The sequence below is a fragment of the Xiphias gladius genome, chromosome 6, assembly GCF_016859285.1.
Source record: "Xiphias gladius isolate SHS-SW01 ecotype Sanya breed wild chromosome 6, ASM1685928v1, whole genome shotgun sequence".
Lineage (NCBI taxonomy): Eukaryota > Metazoa > Chordata > Actinopteri > Istiophoriformes > Xiphiidae > Xiphias > Xiphias gladius.
In genome coordinates, this window is record NC_053405.1 from 14,806,597 (window position 1) to 14,822,357 (window position 15,761).

General features: G+C 40.9%; 1 protein-coding gene across 6 annotated transcripts in view; it reads left to right on the top strand.

The window, feature by feature from the left end:
- Window positions 1-14,679, top strand: part of adgrl2a (adhesion G protein-coupled receptor L2a) — a 90,112-nt gene extending 75,433 nt beyond the window's left edge. For 2 of the 6 annotated variants that reach the window (XM_040129101.1, XM_040129104.1), the window contains 10 exons: window positions 116-336; window positions 975-1,041; window positions 4,957-5,048; window positions 7,485-7,653; window positions 7,877-8,005; window positions 8,787-8,883; window positions 10,567-10,695; window positions 11,489-11,506; window positions 12,692-12,744; window positions 13,362-13,457. In XM_040129101.1, coding sequence (XP_039985035.1) covers window positions 116-336; window positions 975-1,041; window positions 4,957-5,048; window positions 7,485-7,653; window positions 7,877-8,005; window positions 8,787-8,883; window positions 10,567-10,695; window positions 11,489-11,506; window positions 12,692-12,729 — 960 coding nt within the window. In that variant the 3' untranslated portion in view covers window positions 12,730-12,744; window positions 13,362-13,457. Of the gene's footprint in view, window positions 1-115; window positions 337-974; window positions 1,042-4,956; window positions 5,049-7,484; window positions 7,654-7,876; window positions 8,006-8,786; window positions 8,884-10,566; window positions 10,696-11,488; window positions 11,507-12,691; window positions 12,745-13,361 lie in introns of those variants that run through there. The other 4 variants (XM_040129102.1, XM_040129106.1, XM_040129105.1 and 1 more) reach the window with 4 other exon arrangements.
- The last annotated feature ends 1,082 nt before the right edge of the window (window positions 14,680-15,761 follow it).

Consider the following 15,761-nt stretch of genomic DNA (forward strand, 5'->3'; position numbering starts at 1 on the left):
TAAATGGTAGTTTTATTTTTTTTTTTTAATGGAAACTGAGACCATATTGTTTATTCCTGTGTTACCTTGAATACATATCCTTTGATTGTCTCAATTGCTTATTGTTCTGACTCAGATTGGATGCGCTATCATTGCGGGGATCCTTCACTTCTTCTTCCTGGCTTCCTTCTCCTGGATGTGTCTTGAGGGGGTCCAGCTGTACCTCATGCTTGTGGAGGTCTTTGAGAGTGAATACTCACGGAAAAAGTACTACTACGTGTCTGGTTACCTCTTCCCTGCCATCGTGGTCGGTGTTTCCGCAGCAGTTGACTACAGGAGCTACGGGACCGAGAAAGCGTAAGTGCAGCTTTCTGAATAAATCCTTGGAAATGCAGAGCAGACACGCTGGATGCTGCACTGTGTTGGCTTACCTGCTGTGTCTGTATGTGGCGGCTTTTGAATAGAAATCTACTCATCATTTTTGCCAGCACCTTATGCGCATCCCTGGAGACAACACCAAAACATTTGAGCTGCTTTAGCCAGGGATGGGCAGCTGTTCAATTTTTTATGTCATTTGAAAGTGGCTGACAGACTCAACACTGTGGTTTCAGGGGGGGCCGCAGCTACATTAATGCCTTTCTGCTCAAAGACCCTCCTGTGACCTCTTGTTTGTAAATGCTCCCTTAAAGAGAAGAGCACTGTGCAGAAAAAGCCTCTTACGTAGATTAATGGCTGTATCTCAGCTAACACCCAGCTATCGAAAGGGGCTACTTGGGGTCTTCCCCCTGTTTTGTACGACTGTATTCATGTTTAGCCTGTGAAAGGAGCGTTGAAAGTGCTACAAGTTAAAAAAAAATACACACTCAACGTCATTGGCCCAAGTAACCAAAAATGAATTTCTTTCCATTAAATTCGTCAGGAACATGAAGGCAACACTGATAATGTTTTTCTAGTGTGTGCTGCCCCAATCCAAAATCTGTGTTTCTTTGTCATAGGTGCTGGCTAAGTGTGGATAATCATTTCATATGGAGTTTTATAGGACCTGTCACCTTTATCATCATGGTAAGCTGTTTTATTTTTCTTTTAATACTGAGACTGACGGAGTGAGAACGGGACTGAGAGGGTGAGACGAAAGAGATGCTTCGGAGAGATAAAGGAAGCGAGATGGTTGTACTGAAGGAAAAGTTAGCAAGATTTTTGCTTCAAGCCTCCTCAGTGATGACAGGTTAATTTTGCGGAAAAGAGGGATTTCGAGGCATCCTTCAATCCCCTCTTCCTCTCAGCAGCTGACAAGGATCAGGATTTGATAGTGCACTTTTTACGCATTTACACTACTCCCAAGAAGGCTCACATTGCAGACATTGTCAAATGGCCTTCAGATCTTAGATTTTAGGTTTTATAGCCCTTTTTTTTTTTTTTTTTTTTTTTTTTTTACACCTTTTACTACTACTACTTTTTGTATGCCTGTAGTAAATAGCAGATGACAGTTTCAGGCAGAAGAAAAGCAAAGGCACCTCTCTGTTTGGTCAAAGACCATCAGGGGTGAAGGACATATATATCATATTGACATATGTCCCATTGAGGCATGCAATTATTTACTGGTCATGACATTATTATCTCCCGCTCCATCAGAGAGGCTCAGAAGAATGAGACCTTAGGGAGTCTTACCTCCCTGTGCAAAAAAAAAAAAAAAAGGGAAGAGAAAGAAATAGCAGGTGGTATTCCTCAGATACATCCACTCAGCCCACCAAACCATGTATTGCTTTGCCCTCATGCACAGCAAAGGAAGAGGAAGCTCTGCAAACTTGTCTTGCTGCTGTGCAGGGAGGACGGGTGGTGTTTGTTCAGTACCGTGTTCATTATCCAGCATAATGGTTGGTACTGTATTTACAGATGTAGTGACTTCTGCTGAACATCAAACTGACACTGAAAATATACTGGAGACAAGGGGCACCCATGTCAAATTCCAGTCAGCCTCTGCACAGCATCGGGAGCCCGCTAGGAGCTTTCAACGTGAAGATATAGTACAGCTCTTTGACTGTGGTGTAACAAACTAAATAAGAGGAATCTTCTCACTGGACTGCATTTCAGAGTTTACTCAAAGAGAGACATTGCCACTCAATGTAGCATTTAACAACTGAGGAGGAAGCGAAGTGCACAGAAAACCAGACAAATTTCTCTCTTTGAGTAAATGGTGAAATGCTTGTTTCTTTTTTTTTCATTGATTTTTTGATTTTTTATTTTTTTTCCTCTCTCTGCAACCGCTTTGAATGTGTGAGTTTATAATTGAGGAAAAGCTTACATTGTATTAAAACAAACATACATATCTCCCTGTCTCAGCAAATGCTTTGTCACCCAGACAGGAATATGTTCCCTTTCCGTAAATTAGGCTCTCGTTGTTTTCCAATTGCATGTTGCTTCCATAATGATTTGCATGAAAAATGCATCGGCAGTGGAAATGATGATCAGGATCCCAGTGGTGATGACCGGAGAGATAGAATCATGACCCTGTGAGGAGCTAATGTATTGTAGCAGAGCTAATGTATGACAGGAATGAGGTTTTGCAGCACTGGCTCAGGCTTTGCACACTGCTCCTCTGATTCTGTGCAACAATTTACTCAAAAAGACAAAGTACAGTGGAAAGGAGCATCTCAGGGGAGCGTGCCGGAGCAAGGTTTGTCTACACCATCCGTAACCCTGGTTTCTCTACAAATTGGCTTTGTCCTTGTCAATGAGGGAGAGGGAGAGGAGAAAAGGCACATGAGTAAGAAAAAAGGAAAGAAAACATTTCTGCTTTGGCTCATGTCTGGATTCCCTATCCAGCACCCCAGCCATGTTTGTGCCAAGTAACACTGGTTTTGACCTAGGGTGGTCAAGCTTTTTTTCTCATCCTTTTGTTTCTTCTCCTGTTTTTTCCTTTTTCCTCTTGGCTGAAACGGGTCTGATTTCCTTATCCGACAGGTTTACTGACTGAAAACAAAAGCTGATGGAAGGCATTTAGATCCCTGTTCTTAGGCAGAGGTTGCCCTGTCTCTGGGCACGGGGGGTATTAGCTCCATGAAAGGCGAACATGGAAGTAATGAGTGGTGGGGGGAGCCATTAGTATGCTTGAGATAGCTTCAACACAAGGCCTGTTGGATCATGACATGTCGCGAGCAGTTCTTGTCATCTGGACAGCTCCATCTGCACCTTTAATATTTTATCCCCAGCAGTTCATTTGGAGTTCAGTGTGTACACACACAGTCCACTTCAGAAAAAGCTTTCTCCTCAGTCCCAGCGTGGCGAGGTGCTTCTGCATGGCTTGCAGTGATGATTCAGAGACAGAGAGACAGAGTGAAGGATAGAGGCAAGGCAGCTCTGCTCTCGCAAGGGGGTATCCCCCGGGAGGGGCTGCGAAAGCATGTTGGTGGGGGTGGTAACATGTGCCGTGCTGCTAGGTTACTTTAAAGTACTGTGTCCCTCTCCTCTGTCTCATTGGATCCATGTCACCACTCCAGGCTGTGTGAAATGGTTTTTCAAAAGTCCTCACCCTCCTGTCCCTCCTCCCTCCCCCACTGTCTGACTCATGCCGGCAGTTGATAGAAATAATGGCCAGTAGCTGCAAAACAAAACATAGTTTCTGTGATATAAAAGAAGGCTAACGATTCAGGATTTTTTTTCTCCTTCTTCTTTCTTTTTTTTCTAGTCGTCCCTCTCTTTTACTGCCTGGGTTATTGTGAGTGGCTCCATGAGTTGATTACATGTGGAGGGGTGATGTATTGATCACAGGCAGTCTTTTGATAGCAGAGTCTACCAGAACACGGATAATTTCTGTTCAAGAGTGAATGGCCAGGGTCTGAGTCCATCTCAAAAAGGTCATTCGTTTTATTTCAATCCCTTATATTGGCAATGCATCTCCATTTTTCTTTTCACCAATATTTTGGTGTTCAAAAGATGACATAACACTAAAATGCACTGCTTGTACGGCTCACTTGGAAAAAAAGCTTTTGTTATTGCAAAAGTGTTTATTTTTATGTATTTAATTTTTGTTACTCAAATGCCACAGATACAGGAGCTTACCTATTGTCTGCTGTGTTTTTTGTATTTGTCTAATCCTTTGATATGCACTATTGGAGACACACATTTCAATTTTTCTTTCTCAGATATTGCTTGACATTATTTATACATGCCTGGCTTGCAGTACAAACACAGTCTGGTTCGTCTGCTACGAGTGCATGTACATGCTGTGTCAGGGACTAGTTTGCTCCAGAATAAATGTTTTTGAAGTAAATTATTTGGAGCGGCTCCTTGCTGGCCCATGCAGCCATTGTGTCTCTAAATCATGGTATTGATTTTTAGGGTACCAAATAAGGGTCCCCAGAAACACAGCAAGTAGTATCCTTGTCTCAACCTGATATGTGCCACTGGCTCCCTTAAGATTTAACACATTAAAGCAAGAAAGCAAACGCTATCTCCCTCACCCTTTCCCTCTTTCTCTTTGTCTCCTTTCATCTGTCCACACACAAGAATTTAACAAAATATACCATGTTCCCTCTCGTGTTTTGTAGCTGGTTATACCTAATAATATTTCACAATGTGCATGAAATGATATGCAGTTGTTTTGGACAAGAAGAGGGTCTCTTATTTCTGCTGCTACTTTCATTCCCTTCTGACTTTGCCAGTCTGCTACTGTGTGGCTGTTTCTTTATTTTTTTTTATTTTTTTATTTTTTTGCTTTTTAACTGTGATGGATTTTAATGCATTTCCACGCTCTTATTGATATAGAATGACACTAAATTTGGCGCCAGTCGGCCCGTCTGAGCCTGGCTGGAACGATAGATGTTTATTGGATTAGTCTGTGGACATGCACAGATTTGAAGGCTCTCCTCTTTTAATATATTTTATAGACAAATTAACAGTTTTTTCTCCCTCTCTGTCTGCTGTATCTTGAGTCATACATCTTCATGTATTAACACTGCCATTACTCTGTTTTGACAGCTCAATCTCATCTTCCTGGTCATCACAATGTACAAAATGGTGAAGCACTCTACCACCCTGAAACCAGACTCTAGCCGACTGGAGAATATAAAGTAAGTAAAGCGTCACATGCTGAACACACGCATTCTCTTGCTCATCAGCAATATAACGCTCGTGCTGTTCAGCCACTAACCCCAGGAAGACTAAGGCCCTTTACTCTTGAGGTAATTTTTTTTTTAAATTAATATTTCATAAGAAAACACAGTATGTCCCCCACCTCCAGGCCAATTTGCAGTACTGGACTAGCGAGTGAAATATAAGAATGTGTTTCTTTTCTGGCATGGTCGGTTTTTGAAATTATCCAGATCAAACGAAACATTTAACAGAGGAATTCATTATTTTGACTCTAGAGATTTCAAATACAGATTTGATGTAGACTTTTGGCATGACTTGGCTGTCATGATGACTACACAGAGTCTGTGAGTCGTCTTTTTGTCCTTTGTTGTTTTGCTCCAAGCCACTGGCCACAGAACTCCATTGGCATGACACACATCACTCTAAGGCTGCAACTTAACTATACACTGTTGGCTCTGGTAGGGTGGGGTACAGTGGAACAGCTACCATGTGTGTTTGCTGCTGGAACATGTCAGACCCTTTTTATATAGATCCCAGCTTCTAATCCCAGAAAAGAAAAAAGAATTTCTTCCCAACACAACCGCCACCACCCGACCACCACCCAACACCACCATCCCCCTTCTAGTTTAGGCTTTCTGAATCGCCTCAACGTTTATGATGTGTTTTGCTTTGGGAAGGGAAGCAAAGGTTTCCAAAGCACTAATTGTTTTGTTTTTTTTGCACTTATGTGAAAACAATATTTATTGCTGTTTACTGCAGGCTGAATTTCAGGGCCTCTTCCATCTTGGGTTATATGGTTTTGTTGCTCACAGAAACACAGCACCATCTCAGTTTGCACCATTATATTTCAACCTCCACCACTTGGTGTAGGAGCAGCGGTTTTGCTATTTTTATCCAGCGTTTGTTATTTTTCATTTTTTCTAATGAATATGTGCAACATTACAGCGCTGCAGTAAAACTGCAATCAGGAAGAACAATCAAAAAAGACCTTATTTAGACTTCTTGGTTTTTTTGAGATAGACTACTCCCTTATCAAGGACACCACAACAGAAAACATTAACTGAACATGGTGGCACTCAGATTGGTGTGCATTTGTACTGGCTAGAAATAATTTCTTTTATGCCTGTTTATACTGCAGAAATACCTTGTGTATTAATAGCTGATTCCTTGTGGTGTTTTTCTCTGGGTTTTTTTGTGCCAAAGTTTGGTCTGAGAGTCAGTTTAGCACCAGTGTCATTGCATGTTGCATGTAAAGGAAAAGTTAACACACACCCTCTCCTTTCTCTTATCCTATTATTCTCCTCCTCTCTCTGCTCTGCCATCCACACCAGTAATTATCGCGTTTGTGACGGCTACTATAATACAGATTTGCCTGGGTAAGCTTTTTCTATACACCTCAGATACTTTTACCCTCACAACACCACCCACGCATACAGTAGTATAAAAGCATATTCAGCCACAGACAATGTGCTCTGACCAAATGCTTTATACAGAGTTTTTTGTAATTGAATCATCAACAGTAAAACCTTACATCTTTCTGTTCTTGTGAGACTCTTAATTTCATTGCCTCCCGTGATTTCCCTGGGATCAAAGTTGAAGATATCTTACTCAAATGCAGACTTACCCTCGCTGTTACGCGCTATGATCTAATTGTGTGTCTCTCTTCCTGCTTATCATGCTCTCTAGCTATGAAGATAATAAACGGTTTATCAAGTAAGCACATGTTGCCCAGAAGTCTCCTCTTCAGCTTGTAGTTTATTCTCTATCCTCGTTTATTCTTCCCCTCCTTTTCTTTCTCTCTTTTTCTTTCTTTGGCCGGTTAGTCCTCTCCCAAACCTCAGCTTCCAAGCTACTCATCCACTGTCCATTTGACCGTTCACTTTCACGACGTCCATCATCTTGAAATCCAGTGTTGTTGCCCTTGTCGTTGTGTATGTGAGCATTGAACTGTGAACACTGCCTGTGTCTGAAGGCTCCATAGGACCTTCACACGCGAGGCGGGGAACCTCCTTTTTCCTTGAACTCTTTCCACGTCTGCCTAGTTCTCCAGTTCTGATGACACACTCACCAGATAATATTTACTATCTGATAGTATTTAATGCTTTTTTAGCTTGTTTTTTAAACATGCTGTGCTCTCTGATTATGCTGTTCTATATGTTCTGACATATAAAAAGTTATTTACAGAAAACCAGATCAAGGTTTTGCTTCCTTCTAGTCTTTCTGAAGGCAGGAACTGTATTGAAGTTCGGGCCTTGAGTGTGTGTGAATGGAGGGGTAGGGGTCGGGCGGAAGGATTTTTTTTGCTAGTTTTTCGTAGTTTTAGCGTTTTAAAATTCCCAGTCAGTATTCTGTCACTGACCACTTCTCATGCTGGATTTGTCCTCTCCTTGTGTTTGTTTTTTGCTGTCCTTTAGATCCTGGGTCATGGGTGCCTTCGCCCTGCTGTGTCTGCTGGGTCTGACGTGGTCCTTCGGTCTCTTCTTCATCAATGAGGCCTCGATTGTCATGGCGTACCTCTTCACCATATTCAACACCTTCCAAGGAATGTTTATCTTCATCTTCCATTGCCTTCTCCAGAAAAAAGTAAGTTTCTTGTCATCGGCAGTGCTCAAAGACATTGATTTTTCTTTCAAGGTGAAAGGCTTCTGAATTTGAGCAGCCAAGGCCGAGCCTTCACACTAGCATGCAGAATTCACAGAGCACGGCGTGCTGATATAAAGAACAAACACTGCTTCCCTCAAGAATTTGGCTAAGTCATATATAAAGTCAACATTGTATGTAAACACTCGGCTGTTTGCCAACGCAGGTCCGCAAAGAGTACAGCAAGTGCTTCCGCCACACGTACTGCTGCGGAGGGCTGCCAACTGAGAGTTCACACGGTTCTGCAAAGACCTCCACCACAAGGACCAGCGCACGCTACTCCTCTGGTACACAGGTAGACCAGCAGCTTCGTATAGTCAGACTCACCGAGCGTCAAAATCGATAAGAAAAGAATGTTTTCCTGCACACACACACTCATCATAAAGCTCATTTATATTGTTATGAATCCCAAGGTTTAAACAGTTGTTCATGAGAAAGTACCTTCATTGTGAGCATGCAGGTATCGCACAGAAAATGCACATTGTGCATTATAGCTTCAGAGGTAGATCAAGAGACACAAACATTATGCCACATTTTACAAGCAGCATCTGTTGTACTGCATGAGTATCTTTCTTCTGTTCTGCCCCTTTAGCACTTGCTTTTATCTTTTTTCTCACTAACGTCATGTGCATGGGAAATAGTACTGCACTGTTAAAGAGCCTCGCAAGCAGATTTTACTGAGGGGAAAGCCAAAATTGCAAAAACAAAAAAAAAAATTGCTTTATTGCTTTATCATTTTGTTATTAATGGTTAATAAGCCTTATTAGACTATACTTCCAGATGCTATGTTCTTATAGAGAAACATCCCTATCACACTTTTACCTCCAGCCTTATTCAAGATACTCGTAACTGTAGCTCAAGTCGTTCAAAAGTTAAATAAACTTAAGTAAATTAAGTTTTGAAAGACATATACTGAGGAAGTTAGCATAATTTCTGCCCTTGCCTCACTGCATATTAATCAGCTTGTGAGGAATATTATAGTCGGTCACATGTACATAGAAAATAAATGACAGTTGATCTGAAAGGTGAGCGGGCGTGTTTAAAGTCCTAATGACTGTCCCTTGTTGACCTGACAGAGTCGTATCAGGAGAATGTGGAATGACACCGTAAGAAAGCAATCTGAGTCCTCCTTTATCTCAGGTGACATCAACAGCACCTCCACCCTTAACCAAGGTCAGTTCACACCTCATTTCTCTCCCCATGCACACCTATGCACACATTTCATCATTCAGCAAAAAATATCTCCTTCAAGTTCCAATGATCTCACACCGCCATACAGGATCCTTTTCTGGTAATCATAACAAATGCCTTCAGCTTGAAAAGACGGAGTAGTGCAGTTAAAAAAGAAAAAAAGATCCAGGCCTTTAGTTGAGTCTCCCTGTTCTGCCAGTGAAGGATTACAAAAATCCCATCCTCAAATACACTGTGCGCTATCATTCTGGCTGGTAACGTCATTCTCAAATTGGGGCAAGGCCCGAAGATCGTTTTTTATTTAAGGGCTGGCTGTCCAAAGTTCATACCCAGGCTCAGGGGAAACATAGACAAAACTAAAAACATGGAAATGAAGTTTTATTTCAGGAAAATCTTAACACGAAGAGAGAGGCCATTTGTTGCCTGGCATATAAGGTGACTTATGAGGGAGGGAGAAAAAAAACCGTCATTTATTATTTAGCTTGAGCACAAATATGATGATGAGAAGATGATGTTCAACTCTGGTTGACCTCGAGTGCTTAGTGTGTTGTTAGGCTTTCTGCTGCCTCTGAAATGGCTTTCCACGCATGCAAGGGAAAAGGGGGTTTAACCGAGGTAGTTTAACTTCACCAACCCCCCCCCCACTCCTCTCATCTGAATACTGTTGCTGCCGCTCTTTGCCTTCTCTTTCTTTTTGGGTGTCGCTTTCCACAAGGAAAGTAAACCATTACACCTAGGGCTGCGAAGCACATTTTGACTTGCTGATACGTCAGTAACAATGTGGAAGTACAACTTTTTTTTCCTATAGTACCATTTCCTGTAGATGTTAGTGTAAAGGTTGGATATTGATCAATCCGGCGTGTAATAGCCTAGTCACCCTGGAGAGTCCGTGCACTAAAGGACGGCTCTATCTCCTGGAAGCTCTTCCCTGTCATTAAAATCTTCCCTGGAGACTTCCCGACATGACAGATGGCATTTAACACAGGTGATAAATGGCTGTCAAAATCCTTAAAACACATGCAAACTGGGGGGGAAAAACTGAGCGGAAGATGAGGTTATGGAAGAAAATGGCCAAATATGAATCTTAATAAAGATTTTTTTCTATAAACCTTGGAAGGATTCTGCCTTTGTCATAGGGGAGATTTTATATTTGGACCTACGTCTAACAGCAAAACCTTTGCACAATCACAGAAATGCAGGGTGCTATTTTTGAAAAAATGATAAGTAAATAATAAGTAAAACGGAAACATGACTTATGAAAAGCACAGATGACAGGATGCAATAATGAGCGCAATGGTTTGAAAATGTGTTTATTTGTTGATTTTTAAAAAAGTTCTTAATGACCTGCAATTCACATAACAAATGAATTTGAAAGCTGAAAAACCTGCTACTTAAAGTGGTTAAATGTAAGGAAGGGCTGCAAATATTTTTGAAGGAGCTAGTTTGTAGCTTCTACCTGTTTGCTTCTCAAACTTTATTTTGCATTCTCACCTTTAAAAGAAACCCCCTAGTTCCAGATTTTGCCAGATACCCTTGACGACACCACATCCCTCAAAAGACACACTTACTAAAACTGTTCTTCAATTATTTTCTTCATGAAACTTTCAGTCACTGTTGGCTGACTACGCCAAACTTATCTGCTGCTCTTCTGTCTTGCCACTCCAGGAATGACCGGGAATTATCTACTAACAAATCCTCTTCTTCGACCACAAGGCACTAACAACCCTTATAATACCTTACTGGCTGAGACAGTCGTATGTAACACCCCCACGGCTCCAGTGTTTAACTCGCCAGGTGTGCTTACTTAATACTTTCACCATGCATTCAGGCTTTTACCCCTTCTCTCTCTTTTTCCTCCTTTCTTTCTCTCTCTCTTTGTCTCTTCAGTTGAATATACATCAGGCCAAATGAAAGGCAGGATTCTCTGCAGTATGGCCTTTCCTTCTGAATCATTCTCTCCCAAATACTTGATACAGTACTTATGGTGTGTGTCTGTTACACATAGACAATAAACATTATGTGTGTGTGTCTATGTGTGAACATTTGGACGTGGTAATGTAGGACAGAGGTTTCTGGGGTTGGTTTCAATCCGGCCTCTGTGTTCTCATATTTCTCTTATCCAAACTCAGAACGGGACATAATGATTAAGATGGGAAAGAGATACTGCACATTCTGCCTTGAGATAATGTAAACAGACCTGAAGCTGTAGTATAAACTGTATGATTATTAAGATTTATGGTCCTGAATTTATCGGTTGATTTGTTACTTTTTGTGTGTTTTAGAGGGATTTTCCCCTCAAAAGTAAAAAAAAAAAAAAAAGTCAAATCTATGTTGCTTAATACAGATCTACTTAATGTAACTTTTAAATTAAGTTGTCTACAGTATGTATAGATTTATTTGTTAATAGGTGATACACATAAAAACTTTTATTTATTTAATTTAAAAATCACTATATCTCAATTGAGCATGGCACGTAAGCATATATCACACTGTAAAGACGGTGTTGTGATTATATGTGCTATTCTATCTTGAAACTGAAATGGCATCTTCTTCATGTTTTGTGCTTTTCCCCTGTGCTTCCCTCTAGTGACCTACAGAGAGACAAGTATGGGAGTAAAACTTAACTTTGCCTATCAAATGTAAATTTTTTTCAGCATGCTTATTAAAAACAACCAAAACCCCGGCACAATCACTGGTTTACTTTAGGCCATTAACACACACTCAGTGAGCAAGTGGTTCACAAAATTATCTACCCAAATTCTGCTCTAATCTGAAAAAAAAGATTTCTATAGTCATTTGACGTAATCTTTGAGTCCTGACAGCTTTATCCCAAATGCCCATTACTCTGCTTCTCTCTCTCTTCTGCTTAATTTGTGATTTTAACAGACTAAGAATATTTTGCTTTTTTCTGGAAGAAAGGAGCATTTATCAGGAAGGTTTCTTTATCCTTTCTCTTTTTTTTCTCCTTTTTTTCTTATTTTCTTTTCTTTTCTCCCAAAACGTCTGTCCTCCTTTGGCATTCAGCAGTCTCAGTGTCCCGTAGTATTCCCCTCACACCTTTCCTAACAGGCATAAACACATGGATGTCATGGCAGCAGCTGTTTATTTTTCCCGTTCTTTTTTAAAAAAAATAATAATTTTCTTGTCATTTTTCCTCTAATTTCCAATAGCATTCCTGCTTTAATCGCAATCACTCCCTTTTTCTGGACAAAAACAAATGTTGCCGTGAAATATCCCATTAGTCTTCATCTTAATTTTTACATCTGTTGTTCTACAAGGAGGCATGTCAGCCATAGCAGAGCACATTTTTCCTTTATCTCGTCTCTCAATCACGGCATAACCAATATTTATCCTTTTGTTGCTGTTTTCCATGACCTCCATGCTTTCAGAAATTCCTAACATGACCGTGTTCGACCTCTGCAGCAGCTGTGTTATTCTTGAGCTGTTCTGCTAGTGACCGGGGTCTCACTGGGAACTGTCACTGTGACGGATGCCAAGTGCTGGGCTGCGGGCAAGCTCTGACCTTTGCCAGCTTTGGGTACACAAGCTGCCAGCTAACGGACAGAAAGTGTACCAACGCAAACAAAAAAATGAAAAAATATATCAACAAAAAATAGCTGTTGGCAGTTAATTCATTAAAGTAAAAGCTGTTTAATGCTTGTTTATTTCATTTGCTGAACCCTTGCTCTTGCTAAGTTGCAGTTAAGACTTTTGCTTTACGTTTTGTTGTTCTTTTGAGTGATTGTTCTTCATGTTACAATAAATCATTTTACTTTCTTTTGTACATCAGCTGCTCTTAGACCAGATAGCCTGAGCAGACAGACATGATGTGAGTTGTCTAAAGTGAGTCTTTTCACCTGCTGTGTGTGGTGATGGTGGAGTGCTGCTTGTGGGCTCCCCTTGTAGTGAGAACAACGATGGCTGTCCTATGTTGATACATGACTACTTTCCCTTTCCTGTCTATGTAAACTTTTCCCATCTCTGTCCTTTTCGTTCCCTTGGCACATTCAACCTATTAGTTGCTAGAAAACCTGTAAGTGTTGTAGCTTGCCCGTTTGTGGCTTCATACTTGTGGACATCTACTTTTGCCCGGTGTGTTGTGATGGTGATTACTGTTTCAGTTTGTTTTCTTAATGTTGTTTGGGATCTTTTTCATTGCTTTGTCACTTTTGTGGCAGACTAAAACGCATAATGCTCTGCTTATTTTGAAGAAATTTTTAAAAGGGAAAGTCAAAATGTATATATGAGAGAGTAAAATGATTTCACATTGCAGATAATGCATGCCTGTGTATTGAATGTTAAGGATTGTGCCCAACTAACAGATTTATGGCATGGCTTAATTTGACTTGAGTTTTCCATGTGAAACTGCATCCTAAACAGCATTAAACTTTTGTTTGTTTCGTTCATGGTTAATGGTGTTGACTAATGCAAAATCCCCTCACATATTCCTCTCTTTCCAGGGCACTCACTGAACAATGCGGTGAGGGATACGAGTGCAATGGATACTCTACCGCTAAATGGTAACTTTAATAATAGCTACTCGCTCCGCAATGGGGACTTTGGCGACAGTGTGCAGGTAGTAGACTGCGGCCTCAGTCTGGACGATGCTGCCTTCGAGAAAATGATCATCTCCGAGCTAGTACACAACAACCTGCGTGCCTGTAACAAAAGCCACCAACAGCAACAGCAACAGCAGCAGCACCCCAGTTTACATCATCCGCCCCACCACCAGCAGCCCCCGCATTACCACCATCACCACCATGTGGAGCGGGCTCCGCCCAAGGTGACGGTGATAGGCGGCAGCAGCAGTGAAGGCGATGCTATCCTAGCTGATGCTTCGTCTTTGATGCATATGGGTGACACAGTGGGCCTTGAGCTGCACCATCAGCAGGAGCTGGAGGCACCGCTCATCCCCCAGCGGACTCACTCCCTTCTGTATGCACCCCAGAAGAAGGTGAGGACCGATGGGGGAGTTGATACTTTTGTCAGCCAGCTGACACCCACCACCCCTGACGATAGTTTGCAATCCCCAAACAGAGACTCCTTGTACACTAGTATGCCTAATCTTAGGGACTCACCATACCCAGAGACCAGCCCCGATGTGGTGGAGGACTTGTCCCCTTCTAAGACGAGTGAGAATGAGGACGTTTACTACAAGAGCATGCCTAACTTAGGGGCTGGGAACCAGCTCCAAGCCTATTACCAGATAGGCCGAGGGAGCAGTGACGGTTACATTATACCTATTACTAAAGAGGGCTGCATCCTTGAAGGCGATGTACGGGAAGGACAGATGCAGTTAGTGACAAGCCTTTAAATGTATTTAAATCGTCCCCAAACCGCTTCCTGCCCTTTTGCAGCCCTTTCTTCTTTGAGGACTCAGCAGGGAAGGGAAGGGAAGAGTTTGTTTTATGTTTGAAGAGAGCCTAGATGCCCCGTCATACACACTAGCCATTTACAAACCTCCCCTCTCCCATCCACATTGCCATCTCCTTTTCCCCAAACATGCCACTCTTCCTACCTTCTCTGCAGACCAACAGACTTGGTGCACAGCGATGGCAGTGCAAAGTTTTAATGAGACTGTACATAAAACGCAGAGTCAAATTTCAGTTTTAAGAGACAAGCCAACTATGTATTTAAATGTGCTGCTGCTGTTGAATAACTGAGAAAAATTTAAGGTACGAAAACAAAAAAAGACCAAAAAAAAAAAAAAAAATTATTACCGGCTACATCTGATCAGTAATTTCCCGGTCAAAAGGTTGTACATACACTCACAAACATCCTCGTTGAAGCCTGTTTTTTTTTTTTTTTTTTTTTTTTTTTTTTTTTTTTTTGTTTGTTTTGTTTTTAAATTGTAAACAAAACAACAGAGTGGACCAGGACATGGACAATGTTTGTAAAATGTTCCTCGTCAAACAGTTAAAAAACGAATACAAGGTCATGGTTGCCCAGATTCGTTCTTCACCAACATAAAGTTCGGATTGTATAACCACTAGCAATCAAGCCCCTGGCCTTATATTTTCTCAACTGTACATCGAACTGTTGTCAAGGAAAATGGCTAAAATATATATTTTGTTGTATTGCTAGTGTAAAATAAAAATTCATGGGAAACCGTAAAAATGAAGAAACCTTTTAATTGAAAAATTTTACTTTTGAAAGACTATTGTGTAGAAGTTGCACATATGTTATACAGTGTGTTTATGGTTCCAACACTTCATTCATGGTAGTATATTTGAACGTAAAAGGTATATGAAAGGAAGGGAGGATTTAACAAATTACAAAGATGCATTATCACTTTTTCCACTCGTGAACAGTGTTTTTTGCTTAATGAGTTCCATTGATACCATCCATTGCAATATGTTTATTCGGCATTACTTAGAATGGGAATGCTAAGACCCAGTTAAAGTGATTTATGCATTGCACAGTTCTTTGTGTAATTCTGAATGAAATAGATTTATTCAACAGTTATAGCAAAGTGACGGGCAAGCGCAACTGAATTGAAACCAACTTTTGACAATAAAGTTTCTATCATAAATGTAGTTCTTCCGCTTGGGTTCGGACATTTTATTTATTAAAATCTTTCCAAAAGATACGTGGGAAATGTGTGAATATTTTCCAGCACTGGTATACTACATGCTGTACTGTAGCTCATGTTTTTTATGTAAACATGTTACCAAGGGGCTCATCACTTAAGACTGATGTAAAGTTCAACACTTGTTTAACAAATAAAATAAATGTGAGATTTTTTGTCAAAATGCCAGTTGCTTTTTAATGGTTTCTGTTTTTGGTACTATTTGAGAGAGCAGGTTTAATTATTTTGCTATGGACAAAATACACTTTTGACTCAGGTTATAAGTAAGTCC